The 19,922-nt window shown below is 38.9% G+C and overlaps 1 protein-coding gene across 4 annotated transcripts in view; it reads left to right on the top strand.

Moving 5' to 3' along the window:
* The window catches only part of DENND1B (DENN domain containing 1B), a 169,885-nt gene that overhangs the window by 75,885 nt on the left and 74,078 nt on the right, over positions 1-19,922 (top strand). For 2 of the 4 annotated variants that reach the window (XM_075097221.1, XM_075097219.1), the window contains exons 6-9: positions 10,849-10,918; positions 12,808-12,888; positions 15,704-15,763; positions 17,580-17,633. In XM_075097221.1, the coding sequence (XP_074953322.1) occupies positions 10,849-10,918; positions 12,808-12,888; positions 15,704-15,763; positions 17,580-17,633 (265 nt within the window). The remainder of the gene's footprint in view (positions 1-10,848; positions 10,919-12,807; positions 12,889-15,703; positions 15,764-17,579; positions 17,634-19,922) is intronic. The other 2 variants (XM_075097220.1, XM_075097222.1) reach the window with 1 other exon arrangement.

The following is a 19,922-nucleotide window of genomic DNA, read 5'->3' as shown; positions in this document are numbered from 1 at the left end:
GGGTGTTTACTACAGGCCACCTGATCAAGAAGAGGAAGTTGATGAAGCCTTCTACAGAGAGCTGGAAGTAGCCTCACAATCACAGGCCCTAATATTTGCTGGAAAAGCAACATGGCAAGCCATGCACGATCTAGAAGTCCTCGATGCTCTGCAGGAACCAACTTTTTGATGCAAGTGGTGGAGGAACCAACAAGGCAAGACGTGCTGCTCGACCTTATCCTAACAAACAAGGAAGGGCTGGCTGAGGATCTGAGAGCTGGGGGTAGCCTTGGCTGCAGTGACCATGAGATGGTCGAGTTTAGGATACTGCGAGGTAGAAGCGTGGCTGTGAGTCAGGTTACAATCTTGGGCTTCAGGAGAGCTAACTTTGGCCTCTTCAAAGACCTGCTTGGAGGAATCCCGTGGGCTAGGGCTCTAGAAGGCAGGCGGGTCCAAGAGAGCTGGTCCGTAATCAAGGACCACGTCATCCAAGCTCAAGATCAGTGCATCGCAAGGAGGAAGAAGTCAGGCAGGGGAACTGGGAGACCCACATGGATGAGCAAAAAGCTTCTAGAGAAACACAAATGAAAGAAGGAGGTTCACAGTATGTGGAAAAAGGGACTGTCCACTTGGGAGTAATACAGGAATGTTGTCAGGGTGTGCAGAGATGCAACGAGGAAGGCCAAGGCCTGTTGGAACTAAATCTGGCAAGAGATATCAAGGATAACAAGAAAGTCTTCTTTAAATAATCAGCAGTAAAAGGAAGTCTAGGGATACAGTGGGCCCACTGCTGAACAAGGAAGGGGCCCTGGTGACACAGGATGCAGAGAAGGCGGAGTTACTGAATGCCTTTTTTCCTTTGGTCTTTACTGCTAAGACTTGCCCTCAGGCATCTCAGCCCTGAGAAGAGAGATAGACAAATCTGGAGAAAGGAAGACTGCCCTTTGGTTGAGGAAGATTGGGTCAGAGATCCCTTATGCAAACTGGATCCTCACAAATCCATGGGCCCTGATATGGGATGCACCCATGAGTGCTGGGGGAGATGGCGGATGTTCTTGCTGAGCCACTCTCCATCATCTTTCCTGGTTGATCCAAACATAGATGCACCATCAGTGAAGGAAGAGTTAATATGTGAATTATTACAGGAGCTTGACCACTACAAATCAATGGGCCCTGATGCCATCCACCCGAGAGTGTTGAGAGAGCTGGCTGACATCATTGCGAGGCCACTCTACATAATCTTTGAGAAGTCATGGAGAACAGGGGATGTCCCAGAGGACTGGAGGAAGGCAAATGTTACCTTTATGTACAAGAAGGGCTTGAGGGAGGATCCGGGTAACTATAGGCCCATCAGCCTCACTTCAATCCCTGGGAAAGTTATGGAACGAATCATCCTGGGGGCCATCACAAGTCAGATGAAGCCCGTGACAGGGAAAAGCCAACATGGCTTCACTAAAGGCAGATAGTGCTTGACAAACCTGGTGGATTTCTATGACAAAGTGACCTGCCTGGTTGACATGGGGCGGGCGGTGGACGTTTTCTACCTGGATTTCTCCAAGGCCTTTGATACAGTCCCCCACAGTCTCCTCCTGGAGAAATTAATGTGTTATGGCCTAGACAAGTGGTCTGTGCAGTGGGTGGGGAACTGGCTGACAGGCCGCACCCAAAGGGTGGTGGTAAATAGCTTTTTCAAACTGGCAACCTGTCACTAGTGGGAGCCCCAGGGATCGATATTGGGCCCAGTGTCATTCAACATATTCATAAGTGACCTGGATAATGGCCTGATGAAGTTTGTTGATGACACCAAACTGAGTGGGGAAGTAGACGCTCTGGAAGGGGGAGTTGCTGTGCAGGAAGATTTGTATAGGCTGGAAGAGTGGGCCAGCAAGAACCTTATGAAGTTCAACAAGGAGAAGTGTAAGGTCAGGCACCTGGGAAAACATAATCCAGGAGTGCAGCACAGCCTGGGATCCACCTGGCTGGAGAGCAGCTCTGTGGAAAGGGACCTGGGGGTCCTGGTGGACACAAAGCTCCACATGAGTGAACAGTGTGCTGCTGCGGCCAAGAAGGCCAACAGGATGCTGGGTTGCATCAAAAAGGGCATCGCCAGCAGAGAGAAAGAAGTCATTATCCCACTCTACTCAGCGCTTGTCAGGCCACACCTGGGGTACTGTGTACAGTTCTGGTCCCCACTATACAAAAACAATGTGGACGGTCTGGAAGGGGTCCAGAGAAGGGCCACCAAGATGATCAAAGGACTGGGAAGCCTGCCATATGAGGATAGGCTGGGAGAGCTGGGTTTGTTCAGCCTTGAGAAAAGGAGGCTCAGAGGGGATCTCATCACCATGTACCAGTACTTAAGGGGCAGCTACAAAGAAGATGGAGACTCCCTTTTTGCAAGGAGTCACATGGAGAGGACAAGGGGGAATGGACACAAATTGCTGTTGGGGAGATTCTGATTGGACACAAGAGGGAAATGTTTCATGGTGAGGACAGTGGATGATTGGAATAATCTCCCCAGGGAAGTGTTTGACTTGGTCACGTTGGATACTTTTAAGATTTGTCTGGACAGGGTGCTGGGCCATCTTGTCTAGACTGTGGTCTTCCTAGACAGGTTGGACTAGATGACCCCTGAGGTCCCTTCCAACCTGTGATTCTGTGATCTTTGAAAGGTCCTGGAGGACAGGAGAGGTGCCTGAGGACTGGAGGAAAGCAAATGTCACTCCAGTCATCAAAAAGGGCAAGGAGGAGGACCTGGGAAACTATAGGCCAGTCAGCTTCACCTCCATCCCTGGAAATGTGATGGAGCAGTACATTCTGGAGGTCATCTCCAGGCATGTAGAGGAAAAGAAGGTTATAAAAAATAGTCAGCGTGGATTCACCAAGGGAAGACCATGCTTGACCAACCTGATAGCCTTCTATGATGGCATGACTGGCTGGGTCAACGAAGGGGGAGCAGTGAATGTTGTCTATCTTGACTTCAGTAAGGCATTTGACCCTATCTCCCATAGCATCCTCACAGGCAAGCTAAGGAAGTGTTGGTTTGATGAGAGGACAGTGAGGTGCCCAGAGAACTGGCTCAACAACAGAGCTCAGAGTGTTGTGATCAATGGGGCAGAGTCTGGATGGAGGCCTGTCACTAGTGGTGTTCCCCAGGGGTCTGCGCTGGGTCCAGTCCTGTTCAACATATTCATCAATGACCTGGACGAAGGGTCAGAGTGCTCCCTCAGCAAGTTTTCTGATGACACCAAGCTGGGAGGAGTGGCTGGTACAGCAGAAGGGTGTGCTGCCATTCAGCGAGACCTGGACAAGCTGGAGAGCTGGGCTGAGGGGAACCTGATGAAATTCAACAAGAGCAAATGCAAGGTCCTGCACCTGGGGAGGAACAACCCCATGCACCAGTACCAGCTGGGGGCTGACCTGCTGGAAAGCAGCTCTGTTGAGAAGGACCTGGGAGTGCTGGTGGGGAGCAAGGTGACCCTGAGCCAGCAACGTGCCCTCGTGGCCAACAATATCCTGGGGTGCATTAAAAGGAGTGTGGCCAGCAGGTCAAGGGAGGTAATCCTCCCCCTCTAGTCTGCCCTAGTGAGACCGCGTTTGGAGTACTGTGTCCAGTTCTGGGCCCCCCAGTTCAAGAAGGATGCAGAACTGCTTGAGCAAGTCCAGCGGAGAGCTACGAAGATGATCAGGGGACTGGAGCATCTCCCTTATGAGGAAAGGCTGAGAGACTTAGGTTTGTTTAGCCTGGAGAAGAGAAGACTGAGGGGGGATTTCATAAATACCTATAAATATCTGAAGGGTGTGTGTAAGGATGATGGGTCTAGACTCTTTTCAGTGGTGCCCAATGAGAGGATGAGTGGCAGTGGGCACAAGCTGGAACACAGGAACTTCCACCTCAATATGAGAAGAAACTTCTTTCCTGTGAGGGTGACAGAGCAGTGGCACAGGCTGCCCAGGGAGGTTGTGGAGTCTCCTTCCCTGGAGACATTCAATACCAGCCTGGGCACGTTCCTGTGCCCCCTGTTCTAGGTGTATGTGCTCAAGCAGGGGTGTTGGAGAAGCTGATCTCCAGAGGTCCCTTCCAACCCCTACCATTCTGTGAGTCTGTGATTTTGGAGAGTAAGCTAGGAAGCTTATGGAGAAAAGTAGAATATCAGGTATGTGGACAACACGGAGGTCAGGCAGTCATGGAAGGTATCACTAATATAGACCACATGAGTAGAGGAACAAACCCAACGTTGAGCTGTAAAAGAACATCAGTAAAAGAATGCGCAGAGAGGAGAAAACAAGAACAACAGATAACATAGAAACTTGTAGAGTAGTGCTTAAAATTATTGGAAATACCAAATCGAGACCTCTGTGAGCTTTTAAACAGATTCAAAACTAATGTTGAGAGCCAGTACACTGGGCTTCTTTGGACAAGTAATTTTAAAATACGTATTTGCTATAATTATTATGAAAAATAATAGTAAGTACCATATAATGAAAAGAGCAAAAGGAAAGGAAAAGATTTTATTGTGGAAATTAATTAGGGTTTTGGCGTGTATAATTCTTAACCCTTTTTTCTGTGATACCTTTTGTTGATATATCTTGTTAAGGCCCAGAGAGAAAATGTATGTGTATGCTTTTAGCTCTTTTCTCTGAGTTAACTTTTCCTTCCCTCATCAAACTAGAAGCAAAATTTTTTGCTTGTACTCCTAACATTGTCTGCCTTCAAATGCTATAATAACAAATGTTTAATCAGTTATGCACACTTGAGTATGCACGTTTAAATCCTGTGTGTAGTGCTGCAAAGCAAAGGATGCAAATTCTCAGCTGGTGTAAAGTTGGGTATTTCTTTTAACATTTTCCTGCAGACATATATCAGCTAAAGATTAGTCAATGATCTGGCAACTAGAGATAGTCACAGAAAAATTAGCTAAATGAAATGGTCATAACTAACTAAAATCTAAGTAAGAATCTTTGAAAAGAGCAGGAACGAGCCAGTCAAAGTGATGAGAAGGAAATACTACAGAAATTTGGGTAGGCTGATGAGTGGGGAACAGGACACAACTGTTCTCTTGTGAAAGTCTCTTGCGTATGGTACCAGGCCATGTGTTAACCTGTGCCAGGGCAGGTGAAGAGATAGGATTTGAACTCCTGAATGTGATTCTTAACTGAAAACTGAAGAAAAGGCTGCTTGTCCTCAGGTTTTACACAAACAACCTAAAGCTACTTCTAAGATTAAAGTCTTGTAGTTTATGGGACTTCTCTCTCTAATTTATTCTTCACCTGAAACACTAATTAAAGGAAATAATCTCTGAATTTGCAGCCACATGGTCCTGCTTTAATTTGGATAGTTTGAAAGAGAAAATATACTTGTGTATATAAAATTTTTCTAAAAGTTTTATGTTTTTTTAATGTTTTATATACACATGTATGTGAATAGTGCAAACAGAGTTTTCTCCCAAATGAGAATGTTTTGTTCAAGTAGTCTGTATGTTTATTTAGTGAAATAAAAATCCCCCTAGCTATCTCCGGCATTTTTGTTTAAAGAGCTTAATTGTGGTACAGTATTGTTTAAAATGGTCATGTAGAGCTTGACTGCAGTTGCCAAATTCAAAGTGCAAGTAAGTGCAAAACCATAGTAAGATGATAAAATAAATATTGGATTATTCTCTGGAAGTTTTGTGGAACTCCTTTGCAAGACTTTTTTTTTTTTTTTTCTTTAAACTGCATGGCTGCTTTGTGAAGCTGTTGGTGTGAATCCTGCTGTGTCACCTCCTCCCTCTCCACAAACTCTTGAGCTAATGCAGCACTGTAGGAATATTGTAATATATCTGGTTGTGCTCATATACTATACTGGACCTTTAATTCTAGTTTTACTTTTATGTTTTAACCTAAATAATAATTTTGCTAGTTGACAATTGAAGTGGCACAGTAACGTAAAGTGAATGTTCATTTTTGAATACTCAGTGTTTGCTTTTGAATAATAGAAGACTTAATACTTGTGGGTATTGTTTTATTGCTGTTTGAAGTAGGAATAACACTTTCTGGGATTACATGGAATTGTTTTTGAATTACCTGAACAATTTTAGTACAAAGTGCAAATAATTTGACTGAAATTTGTTTTGATAAAAATCTTTAAACTGTTCATGGACTCTGAGGTTGTCCTTATGTATCCAGAGGAACACAAAATGCATCCTTAAAATGCTCAGTCTTAGATTTTATTAATTTTATGACTGTAAAATTGTCACCTATGTTTCTAAATGAAATGCTCTAATAAGGAAGACATGTTTATGTTGTAAGCCTTTGTACTACTTCAGTTCAGACCATGCTTGAAGCTTTCTCGCTCTTCCTTTAGGCAAATCCCTTAGAAGCAGAATGTTTCAATTTTACACATTTTGTGTCAATTTTCCAGACAGAAAAGTAGCCCCTAGACATTAGACATTTAGCTACGGAAAGGCAGTTTCCTTAGTTTTATTTGATTACTAGAAGTTAGATTCCTGCTGATAGTTCAGGACTGTTAGTGGTTACCTGACTATTTGACAGAAAACATTTCCTCTCCTTTATTTAACCTTTGACTCATGAATGTAAAAGTTTTATCAGACCTATAGTAGAAGCACCAGTGAGGTGGAAGTCTACTTACGGCAACAAGGGTTGTGCATGACTTTGAATAAAAGTCTGAGCTCCTGCCTTGTGGCTCATTTGGATTAAAAGAAAATGCTAAGTACGTTTTTAATTAACCATGAAATATCTTCGGCTCTTGCTTTCGTGACAGGCAGCGGCTGTACTTTTAAATGAAGACCACTGTATTCTTAACCAGAGAACACATATCTATTGAAACAATATTGCGTGTTTTGATATTTTTCTTTATTATGGGAGAAATGTTTTGTGGCAACTTTAGAGAAATTCTTCCATGTTGCTGGAGGTTTTATGTTTGTCTTGTATGTTTGTTCCTCAAACATGAGGAATGCAGCAACAATGTGTACAATTAAAGAAAAATAAACAAGAAACCAATAATGGTTTCATAGTTTGAGAACCTAAATTATTTTTATTTGACGTTTAGGTTTCTAAATACATTAAAATTAAAAATTAAAGCCCTGTTTCTCCCCTCTTCTATCTGCTGTGAAGGGGTTTCATTGATAACCTTTTGACATTTTTGTAAGACAGCTAATTGATTATGAAATGCACTGCTCATAAATAATTTTATGAATACAAGTATGATGGTATGGTCTTTCTAGTAATGGACTTCAATTTTGATTTGACCGGTTGTTAAGGTATGTATTAGTGTGACAGCTTTGAGTTAGGAGTAATATATTGCAGGTCTCCTGTGTTAAATTCAGCCATTTCAAAACTATTTTTTGCAGACACTGCATTTCTGTACTGACTTGAAAGAAATTGTTACCCAATGCAACAGATGTCGATGGACATTTTTCTGCTGGATGATTTATCTGTACATAGACTAATTTTTCTGTGCTACGCCGAGATTAAATAATTTTGCAAGATTTGGCAACGGGACAAGCTAAGAAGATTCTTTTACCTGTAATGCTCCTGGTTTTTAGCTATCATATACACAAGTGCCATATACAGTGCTTTAGCTAATATGATGTACTGGATAAAGATGTAAAGCCTCTATCATGGGAATATTCATCTATGGATAAATCTAATAAAGTAGTCCAAATAAATCCACATGTACTTGCAAAATCAGCCTGTGATATAAGAGGACAAAAATGTTGCTTGAGCCTTGAGGATGTTACAAAATAATAAGAGCTTATAACTTGCTCTTTCAATTGAGAATCTAAAATACTACCTGATAGCTGTCTTTATGATGAACAAACACCATGTGTTTTTGTTTACTTTTGAATGCAGAGATTCGTTGTATGTATACACACAAAAATGTCCTCTTAATTATTTATGAAAACAACAAAGGTAGCGATTCTTTATTATGCTGAATTAATAGCAATTAGCAGATACATAAAATATAAAGGGATTTTTTTTTGCTTTTCAATAGATTATTGTAATATTTTGTTGCAGTAAGAACAGTATAATTAAAAATATTGACAAACTTTTGCAATTAAATTGTGCTTTTGAAGAACTGAAGACTATGTGGAAAAGAAACAGAGGACAGGTCTTAGTGGCCTTTGGTTTCATGCCATATAATGTAACGGAGCACTTGTTTTGATTTCCTTAATTTTTCACGTTTAAGAGGCATGTTGAAATTATATTAACTTCATGTCTGCGGTTGTAAGGCTTAAAGCAATTCTTTTTCCAGTCTTTCAGCTCAGAAAGGAAACTGACATTTTTAAACTAAGTTCAAATAGTTTGCTTTTACATTGTTTTTCTTGGCGGTTTTGTTACATGAAGACATGCAAGTGTATTATCAACCTGATTCTGCTAAGAGAAGAAATTCTTGTATGAGTACTCTAGTCAGCATGCCTTGCTGTATGAAAGAAAAATCTCCCTTGGCTTTCTGCTAGGGTTCGTTAATTTCAAATAATGAATTTGACCTTTTTATGCATAGACTTAAAAATTGCGTTTAATTTTTCTTTTCACAGTAAGAGGGGAGTTGAGATCACAGATACAAGAAAGAAATGTGGTTAATATTTTATTGAAGTAGGAACATTTATTTTTATAGAACGCTGTTCATAAATGTTCATTATGAAAAATGAATGATCAGATAAGATTTTAGGGTATTCTACAGCAAAATATGCTGGGGTGATGTACACTACTAATGTAGAAATAATAGCAAAAGGCTGGAAAGCTTTGAGATATCTAACCCATTTGTGTGTCCAGTGTTATAAAAATACTTTTAGATTTATACCTACCTTGTCCTTTGACTTGGACAAAACGCTAGAGCAGTGTTCTGCTGTAATTCTATGCTGGTAAAACTGTTCAATAGCTCTGACATTTGCAGGTACTCTGAACGCTGTGGTGAACAATTTTGTTTGCCTATCTATGCTGTGTTTCAGCGACACATAAAACCAGGTTAACACGATTTCAGAAGATAATAGAACAGGAGTCCTAGCTGGAAGAAAACTCAAAGATCGGGTGTTCTAGGTGCTGTTATGATGGGTGCTTTACAAGGGCTTGCAGTGTTCATGCCTGTAAGCAGTGAGTGGCCTTACACAGGTGCACTGAAGTAAATTTTATGTTTATGTAAGAATATATTGAAAAGTAAATGCAATAATATCACAACTTAATTAATGCACGGTATTGTTGACAGTAAAAGTGTCTCTGAGCGTTAAGAGGTTGATGTAGTTACGATAAATAGCCAGTACAGTGCATAGTAAAGTGTGATAAAGACATTAATACAGTGTCTCTAAAATAAATTATTGCCTCTGTGTCTCTTTGGCAAGGGTAAATTCATGATTTTTTAAAATTTTTTTTTCTTAAGAACCAGTAGTTGAGCATTTGTAAGGATAGCAAAGTAAGGTTGCTAGAAAATGCATAACTATAACTGCGTTCAGATTTCTGCTGTTCTCTTTCTTTACCTGAAGGATTAGGATCTGTTTCTAAAGCCTTGCCAGCTGCGTATTGAGAACAGAGGTGTTACAAAGAAAACATAACCCTTCACTGGACTCACTGCACAAAAGTAGACTTGGCTTCCCTACCAGCCAGAGTTTCCCCTAACAGGTTTCCTTTTCCTATCAGGGAAAACATAAGTTTCTGCATACTGGGCTTTTTCAGTTGCAGTTAGCACATTTCCTGAAATATATAAATTTGAAATTTTAAGGTCTGTCCACAGCACACACTAAAGCTTTTAAGAAATGTATTGGAAGTATGTCCATGGATTTACACTGCACTGAAGAACAAAGTGTGTGGTATTGTTACATATGGGTGTGAAATACAGTAAAAATATTTCAGGCTTTATTTCCTTCCCAGCCCCCTTCTAATCTCAAACAACTAATATTAACCAAGCTATTACCATCTTAGTTATGTTCTTTGTGATAAAATTCTAAGAGCCATGAGAAGGTGTGTAATTTGTGAGTAAGGAGTAATTTATACTGGTACTATTTAGTTTACCACACTTATTACATATATATCATAGGCTCTTAAATAGTGATTGTGGATAGTTCTGTAGCATGCGGTCACTGTTAAAGGTAGCTGTTCTGTAAATATGACAGAAAATGGAACTGATACCACTGTGTGTGAGTTTCTTTTCTCATGCTCTCTGGTTATGTCTTATTTATCCTGGATTCTGTTTAACTCACTGAGAGTATTGCATGCCTACGAGCTTGCAGACTTGTGTTAAAAGTCTATTAAGTATTCATGTATTAACGTGCGGTGTGTTTACAATATTCGTGAATGCTCTCTTATTTTTAGAAGTTCATTTTATCTATAGAAATGATTTTATAGGGAGACCAGTGTTCTTACATATAACGTGACATCTGTACTATTGCATAGCATTGAACCGCTTGTCAAATACAGGGTACCTGGTCTGCCCAGGTAAAGTTGTTTCTCATTTTCCAGGGAAGCAGCGGTTCTGGCAGTCTACCAGGTACAACAGGATGTAGAATTTCAAAATTGCAAATAACATAATTACTCAAAATTGTAACAATTAAAGATAATGGGAATGTGATTTGGCAATGTTGAAAATGATTCTTTTGGTGCCTTTAAAATAATGAGAAGTAGAAGTTTTATGAGCTAATCTATGCTTAATGGAACTTCAAGCAGGTGTCCAGCATAGAGAAACATAGCTTTGCTACTATCTATCAGTGATGTACCATTAAAGTTGTGGGGGAAAGTTCTATATGCATTTTGTTTATATGTAGAAATATTATACAAATGTGCAAATCAGATTAATCGTAGTAGTATTTTATAAGCATTTTATAATGGGAAAAAATACATTGATATTTTATTAAAATGCTTTTTCTCATCCTGTTTTAGTTACCTGCCATGGTTTGAGGTATACTACAAGCTCCTAAATACTCTGGCAGATTATTTGGCGAAAGAACAGGTAATTTTAGATACTTTTATTTCTTTGTGTAAAATATTTTCCTTGAAATACTGCTAACCATTTGAAGTGATGAAAAGTGATTCTACACTGTTAAAAGTTTAAAATTTTAGTGGAATTTAGAAGCAAGTTTTTACATTCATCATACTGAAATTCAAAGAATCTGAACAAACAGCTGCCACTGTCACTTGAATCCCACATTAGTTTTAAAAAGCTGCTGAGAATATACCTTTATAAAAAGTGTCAGTCTTGGCATAAGCAAGTCCTGGGTGAAGTGTGAGCGAAGTGTCACATCGGTGGAGATCTGTATGACGTATTGATTGTAAACTGTAGTTCTCTGGAACTATCTGATTATCAGTTACAAACACTTTTTCTTCCAGAACTGCTTAAAATATGATATACTGTTTCACCCTTCAGATTAGCTAAAAACTACTTCTCGTAATTCTGTCATCTCAACTAGCGAGGCAAAATTGCTTGCAACTTTTGGTGAAGAATCATGATAGTTTAGTTTGCATATTCATGAGCAATTAGACATATTCCAGGATTACACAGGAGAGGAAGTACTGGCATCTGTCTTTGTGGAGAACATTAAAGCTATACCTTTGTGCTTTAACTATATTAGTATACTAGATTGTAATTAAAAAAAAGCATCAGTAGTCAGCCATATGCTGTAGACTGGAAAAGCTGACATTTTAAGAATATATGAAATATAGAATAAGCAATTATTGTGCATTATAGTAAATGGACTACAGAGAATGATGATATTTTATGTAAAAAGAAAGTGCGGTAGAAAAGTTTGGTGTTAGCTGTGTTTAAATGAAGTGTGGAATACATTTAAATCTTATAAATGGTATAATGAGACTTTGGTTTTGGCCCTGATTTCACTGTAATAGTAAAAATTGTTAAGGTTGTGTTTGATGGATGGGGTAAGGATTGTCTTCTCTGTTTCTTGATCCCTGGTTCTGGCATTGCAGCTATTACTGCAACCAGTTTAAGTTGGTGGGTTATAACTTTGTTGTCCTGTATGCTGAGAAAACTGTTTGGATGGGTCAGAAAGTTTTAGCATGTACAAAAGTGTTTTGTTGTATTGCCTAGTGCCATATCTGTAGCTGAGGAGGCTGTTAGAGGACATTGCTTCCTCCTGGCTCAGGCACTGTTTGTCTGACCAAGAGCTAGACCCAAAGTCTTGTTTACTAGTATGAGATCCAGTAATATCATCGCCCTTGCAGGGTGCAAACTCAAACAATATGTTTAAAAGCTGGCCCTGGCATGTCATTGGTATTTTTGGTTTTACTTTGACAACAAAAAGAATTTAATCTCTATTAACAAAAACTCTAAACTGAATGATAACCCTGAACCAAACAAAAACTCCAGCTGCATCTTTTTCCCAAGGAAATGTCTCTTTTAGAGATCAAGGTGGGGGATCCTAGTTAAACCCAGTAGCTGCATGTACTTTTTAGTAAACCTTAGTCACTCTTTTGTGTGCTCTGATGAATCATTTTTGAAGTATACAATACAGCCATGTAGCTGCATACTTAGTATGCTTTGAATAGACAAATATCATGGATAATAGTTTTATGAAGATGATGTCCAAGGTGCACAGACCAGTTAGATGCGTTAACATTGTTTCAGTTGCAAATAATAGGATTCATTTAAGGAGTATATGGAGAAATAGGTAAGAGATTGACTTAACTTGCGGGATATGATCATTTTCTGAGGTACAGAGTTGGCCTGAATTTTATACTTTAAATACCTCACTACAAATGTCAATTGTCTCTCTCATTAAATGTGTATAAATATATCTTTGTCAATATATAGTTTGATATTTAGTAAATGGTAATTAGTCAGTTTTTATACAATAATTAACTACCTTTTAAAAATATTCCTTACAGGAAAATGACTCAAATGATTTGTTAAAATCATTGTATAGCCATCCTGTGCCAAGGGCAAATGCTTTAGTCAGTTTAAGTGTGGTAAGTATTCTCTGTTTAATTCCTACTCCTATTACTGACTATAAAATAGTAGGTAAGGTTGAAACAAACAAACAAAAAACCAAACCCAAAACCCAAAAACAACCCTTATGTTGCTTCCCATCTAGACATCTGCCTTGTCTGGCTTGGACAACCCTTTTTTAAAATTTTATTTATTTTTTTTCTCTCTCTCTTCTCTATGCAGAATAGAGTTTGTCTCTGTCTCATGTTGTTCTCTTAAAGTCATAGTCATAAAGAAGCAGAAATTTGAATTTTGCTCTATGGATGAGAAAGTAAGCTGCAGTGGGATCTGGCAGTGCTAGAACTCGTTTTTTGTGCTCCCAGCTGTTTCATGTAGATTATTTTGATTTCTCCTGCTGTGAATCAGGAGACACTAACTGTTTTATTGCCTCTTATGTCTGAGTAGGTAGATTTGCAGGACTGGACAAAAATCTGTGTAAGCTGGCTTATTTCCCATCTTCTTTCTACTTCTTCCTAGTTTTGCTTGATCATGCAACAATGTTGTAGGAAAATGGTAGAAGTGTACTGCGTTACATGAAACTTTCAGCACATCTAGGTGAAGGAATAGGTCCATGCCTACCTTGGTTTTGTGCTGTGACTTTTTGTGATGTGGGGCTGGATGTTGATAGTATGGCAAGGTGATGTTGCTGCAGGAACATCAAAAAGTGAGCCTGTCACTGTTACAGTTCCTGAAGTTTTTAATAGAAATAGCATATGGACGCATGTTTACATAAATTTGTAGAGCCTGCATGAAATGTAAAGCCAGTACAGAGCCTCTCCTGTCTCCGAGACATTGTTCATGTTCATGGCATCTGTACAATTACTGCGCACATAAATAACTGTATGCAAATAACTATTTATTGATGAAACTATTACAGTTTGCAGGGCACAGAAAGAAGTGATTTTGTAAAGGCTTCCATTACACAGATACTGAAAGATCATTAGATTATTTATCTTGACCTTATTTGTGTCATTTCCTGTTACTTTTAACTCATTTATTTTAGAATTGAGTCCCATACTTCACATAAAGTAAGCTCTAGAAAAAGGCTCTAGAAAAGCATTTGGTCCTATTATGAAGGCACACAGAAATGGAGTCTACCACCATTTCCATTCCAGTAGTTACTCACCTTTGCTGCCTAACATAATGCTACCTTTATTTCATTTTAATTTGTCACATTTCAGGTTCCTTGTTATGCTTTTTTTTCCACTAGGCTAAAGAGGCCTAATATTTTTCCCCCTTGAACAGTGCTAATCCACTGCATTTGGAAGTACCTCCAGTCTTGTGTGTTGTTTTTCACCAGAACAACATACAGGTTTTTGAGGCTGCAGTCAGAATTGTTTCTGTTGCTAAGTTTTTTCCTCCTGTTGTCAGTCTAAATTTTCAAGTTACTTTTCAGTTCATAGTACCACTTGCCAAGGATATTTATGTATATCAAAAAATATTTTGCTAGCATTAATTGCAGTATTATAACCAATTCCAATTTGGCAACCCTAAATTGCTTTATAAAATCCTGTAAAAATCCCACTGTTGTTCAGAAGGACATAGAGCAGTTTTAAAGGTATTTTTTTCCTTGCATTTCTTGCAAAGTGTTACTGCTTGTTGCTGTCAGTGTAGCAGTTCATCTTGCGTAGAACTTGTCTGCCTCAAGTTGAATGTTGTGATGAACCTGGAAATAGATGTTGTGGTGAATACAGCTGGCAACACTGGGATGGCACACTGCTTGCAGTAAAGTTGATGCTTGCTGGTTTTATTTCAATATTATCTGACTTTTGAAATTTTTTTTTATTCTGTATTGTCTCTGGTTCCCAGTAGCTTGTTACATCAAAGACTTTTGTAACCTTTTTAGCTGAACAGTGATTATCTAAATGCAAGTCTCTTGCCAAATGCTTGGCGGCAGGTACAGTTAAGCAAATATTATGGGTTCAAATGGGGCAGAGCAGGAAGGAATAGGTTAGCCTGAATCAGAATGCACGTTGGATCTGCAGGCATCTCTGTTTTTGTAATGCTTGGTGCTCCAGGGAGATGTTTATGGCCACTTACAACTGTAACTTTGTGTGCCTAGTCTTTTATATTGATGTTTCTTTCTTGCTCCTTGTATACTGTAAATAAGCTAGACTGGAACCATCAGCAGTAATAGACTTAAAAAGAAGTTACAGTCTGAAAAATAATTGTAGAAATGACATCATGAGGTGGCTTTTCATTGTGCCAGGATGATTCTAGTTCAAATTTCACAATGCAGAATTAAAGATCCTTCCCTCCATTTACTGAGGTATGCTGCAGGCTAAGGCTCACAGACATTGAAGCAGGGTTTAGATGGCAGACCACTACAGTACTTAGGATTGCATGTACATAATAATGCATAAATTATACCCAGTATCTGGCTACATGGTGTTTCCCAGTAATCCTTGGTCAGGAGGACACCAAAATACCTTGGTCCAGTTGGGGACCAAGTTCTTCTCTCACCTATTGGTCCCACTAACAAATATTCTGCAGCTGAAATCTGAGGGGTGATAATTCATTCTGTGAAACCCGAGCTTAAATATAATTTGGGTCACTTATTTTGCCCATAGAAGTGATTTTTTTCTTTTTTTTTTTTCTTTTTTTTCCTCTCTTTTGGTTGGAAAAGCTAGCTAAGCTAAGTCTGAATACAAATGGGGGAGGAATACAAAGAATAAAGAATATTTTCAGCCAATATTTTAAACATGGAATATTAAAATTTACATTAGAGTCAGCTTCGGCCTTTTCGTTGGAAAACTAAAAAGTCAATTGTTCAATCTTTCTCTCATCTTGCATAAGAACCAAGAGATGATTTTTGCAAGTGAGCGAGTTTTGAAAAAACAGCCTTGTCTTGTATCGGTGAGTTTAAAAGGCACTGACTATCTAAAGCCTACTGTAATTAAAAAGTAATTACTTGCTATAGGAAATCTCTTTTGATTTCAGGCTTATTTATACCTGTCCTTTGGGAAATTCTGCTGCTGTCTTTAGCCTAAAAGAGCAGTCTAATATTAATGTACCTATTCTGTTTAAATCAGTCTAACTTCAGAGCTTTGTGTGTATGTGCGTCATAATCCTTTCATAAAAACCGCAACCAAAAATCAAACCTTTAAATTGATGAACAAAACTTGCATTTTCTGGTGCCCTTTTTAGAGACAACTTTATGCAGGACAGCAACTATTAATTTAGTGTCTCTTCCAAGGTCGTACATCTTCCTAAGGGAGTTCACAAAGATGTGCAAGGACTCCATACCACATTATTTTTGCTGCTTTATGACTCTTAATGGCTGCAGTAATGGGTCTTTGCTTCTCATAGTTCTGATTTCCTTTTCTGTTTAATGAGTGAAATATTATTACTTTGTTAATTATAATTAATTACATCTCTAAGTTAACTTCATTACTCAGAAATCTTTTGATAAATATTCTGTGGCCTTATTATGTATGGGAAATAATTTTCTGTTCTCACTATACTTCTGAAGAATGTAGGCTTTCCATTAATCTGAATATTTTCCTGTTCTTGGCTAGAAAAAAGAAATCTTAGCTTTTTTTCACTGTTGATGCAAAACAATAACCTGGGATATTTATTGTGTAAGTGCTATAATGTTTATGGGATGCCTTTTTTAAGCCAAATTTTTCCTTAAACTTTAACTCTTGCCAAATGACCTAATTTGTGGGGAAAATTTTCTATCAAATATGTCAAGCTGGTTTAATAAGTCTCCTACATAGACTTAATAGTATTAATATTTCTTTTTGCTTGAACACAAGATACATTTAATATCTTATAGGCTTCCTTTATTTTTTGATATGTCTTTTTCAAGTCTGACCTGAAAACAAACTGTCTTTGTTGTTAATTTCACTTTAAAAATACACTATAAAACCAAAGAAAGTCTACGAAAAATGTCAAAATTCTGTTAAAAACAAATAAAAGCTAAAAAGTCAATAATTATCACATTTACTTAGCATGCACTAAGGTTTTTTGTCCTTCAAGATTTAGACTAATACGCAAAAATGCCTTAAAATTACTGAGCTAAATCCATGTCTGATAACTATTAAAAGCACTGGATTAACGAGAATAATTTAAATTACATCTGTTTTTAGTTTAATCCATTTTATATTTGCATTCTAGATGGCCTCAAACTAAGGCGCATAAAATTGCTAATGTATTTCATAAATGTTTGCGGAATCTCAGGCTGTCAGACCTTGCATTTCTGTTAGCACATTTTTGATTCAAAGATATTTGGAAAGAGAATGTACATCAAATAATAATACTTCTCTTCGAATTAATTTTCTCATGTGAATGATTTGTCCTTTTCCATTCTAAATTTACATTTTGTCCTTTAACTTTTTTTTGGTTGCATTTTTTATACCACTGCTTAAGTTAATCAGTGCTACTCTCGGGCTTGTGACAACATTTAAGGCTGGCTTAATTTCAGTATTATTTCAAAACTGCAGCGCAGTGTTTTGTTCCCTTGGTTTGTGTGCTGTGCTGAACCAGAGCTTGTCATTTTGTGTCGTGATCTGCTTAATTCTTTGTCTAGTAGTGGTAAAAATGCTATTGGAAAAATGGCTGTTTGCTTAAGCAAAGATGGGGTTGGAAATCCTAAATGCTGGATTTTTTTTAAAAAGACTGTTTGGTTTCTGTATGCATAAATTATTAATTATTTTTCCCCATTGATTAGCACTCGTATTTCATTACTCCTGATGTAACTGGATTGCCAACAATCCCTGAAAGTGTAAGTATGCAGTTTCTTTTTTTAAATGTTTAGGAGGAGTATCAACCTCATTCTGTGGGTAGGGTTGAACTCTGCTTTTATCAACAGGAGATGTTTTGGTTTGGTTTTTTTTTTTACAAGACTGTTTTTAGAAGGTGATTGACGTCTATTATTTCAACCTTTAGCTAGTAGTTACTGTTGCATTCATCATTAACCCATTTTAAAGCATTAACAGGGCATTTTTGACCAGTGCTATGTCCACCCTTTATTGACAATTACTTAGTTGGTTTGCATTTATTGGGATTATTTATGTAAAATATATTCTACTTCTGCACATCGTGTTATTTGAATACCTGCCCTTTAAACACTGGATTGCTAAGCTGCAAATTCAGCTGTCAAGATATGCAGTAATTTTTTGGGTAAGAAGGCATTGTTTCAGGCTTTCTGAAAACATGCCGTACCTGCTTACATTTGGATGGTAACCATGCACCAGGAATGGTGGTGGTTGTTGTTGCCATTTTGTTCTTTTTTGTGAAGACTTGCATTCTGTAGATGCTAAATCCTTGATGGTGCTGTGGGTAGATAGTGAATGTGAAATCTCAGATCACTATCTCTATGATGTGTTTAGCTGGATAATATCTAATAAAAGATCTTCAAAGCTTTCTGCTTTCCACTCTCGCATTTAAATATGGAATTGAATACGGATGTATAGATGTGCCTTTTTACAATTTCAAATAATAGCTTCCTTCTGAAAGTTAAGCTGTTGGGGGTTTCACCACAGTACAAAGTCATGCATTACTGCAGAACTCGTTATTGGTAGATGTTGTGGTGGTTGTGCAGAAACCCTGACAGAAGCGTGCTCACAGGCCCTGTGGTGGTGCATCTGCGAGGCGCGGTGGGGAAGGCGTCCCCATCGCCCGCTCCCCACCTCCACGCTGCAGGTGAGAGGGGAGGAGGTGCCCCTCTGTGTCCTGAGCGGGCGGCAGCTCCTGGGCTGCAGGGTGGGATGGGGGAGGGAAGAAAACGAAGCCAGGGAAACCTAGGCTGGCAAGGAGCAGCGGAGAGTGCAGGTATATCTCTGGTGGTGGAAAGGAGTCTGCACCAGGGGCCAGGGAGATGATGCGGCCCTATTCGCAACCCAGAAACCTATGGAATGCTGCTCGTTAGAGGAGTGAGAGAGAGGACCCTTGTTGCAAGAGCTCTTTTGCCAGGACAGGACATAGTTTTTAGATGTTTGTTTTCATCTCTTTCACCCTACAGGTTGAATTCCTCTATTTTAAAGAACTCTGTTGTTCTAGCTTATTATTTGGGGTTCTAATAAAACATAGCTTTGGAGGTTAGAAGGTGTGTAATGTGTTCAATTTGAAGAAAATGTGGGCAAGCTTCACTCTGGGCGTCTGGCTGGTGGAGGATCTTGCGATGGTGCCACTGTACGTTTATTTTTCTGATTTAAAAAAGTCAAAGCATGGTACTAATAGAGGGTTAGAACATGCAGGGAGTGAAAAGGTGAGGTAGCTATAGTAAATTAGCAATAAAATTAATTTTCTTATTCTTTGTTGTAAGAGTCACATATTTCAGGGGCAGTAACTCTTCAGATGTAAGCAGAAATAACCGTGACACTGTCTCAAAGATACGTTGGTCTGTACAAGATTGCAAACTCTCTTTACCACAGCTTTTGCAACACGAAATCAGCACACGGTTACCAGCTAGGGTGTTAGAAGGTGTCCAAGGTAACTTGACTCAAATTATCATGGTGCACCAGCCTCTGAAAACTGGTTAAAAGTAACACTTGAAAGACTGGAGTTTCTTTTGAAATGGAATGTAATTAGCCTTAAAGCTCTTGTTTTTCTCTCTTCCAAAATTTTATGCAGCATGCAGCAAGAATAACTCAATACTCCATGTCTTTGAATTAATAATGCATTTCTGAATTTACATGCAACTGGATCATCCATTGGATCTTCATTTGTCTTTTCAATATCTTTTTTTGTTTGATATTGCAATATATTCCAAAAGGAGGTCAACCTTCTGATCATCATCCAGGCTTTAACTAAAGTTAGCTTTTCATATAGTAGAGTCTGTAAGGAGCAAAACCAGCAGCTGGTGAGCAGCAGCTCTGCCTCATGCCGTGCTCCCTGACTGCAGAGGGCCATGAGGCGGAGAGGCTGCAGCCGTCTGCTGTGTCCCGGCCCCACAAAGGGGTACCGGCAGTCAGGGGGGTCATCCTGCTCTGAAGCCTTTACTGCCTCTCTTGCCCTTGCTGGTTTTTTTGGGGCTCATTACGTTGCTGCCATGTGTTGGCCACATCCAGTA

This window comes from Phalacrocorax aristotelis, chromosome 6 (assembly GCF_949628215.1).
Source record: "Phalacrocorax aristotelis chromosome 6, bGulAri2.1, whole genome shotgun sequence".
Taxonomy (NCBI): domain Eukaryota; kingdom Metazoa; phylum Chordata; class Aves; order Suliformes; family Phalacrocoracidae; genus Phalacrocorax; species Phalacrocorax aristotelis.
The sequence above is the reverse complement of the archived record's forward strand: the minus strand, read 5'-3'. Positions and strand labels throughout refer to the sequence as shown.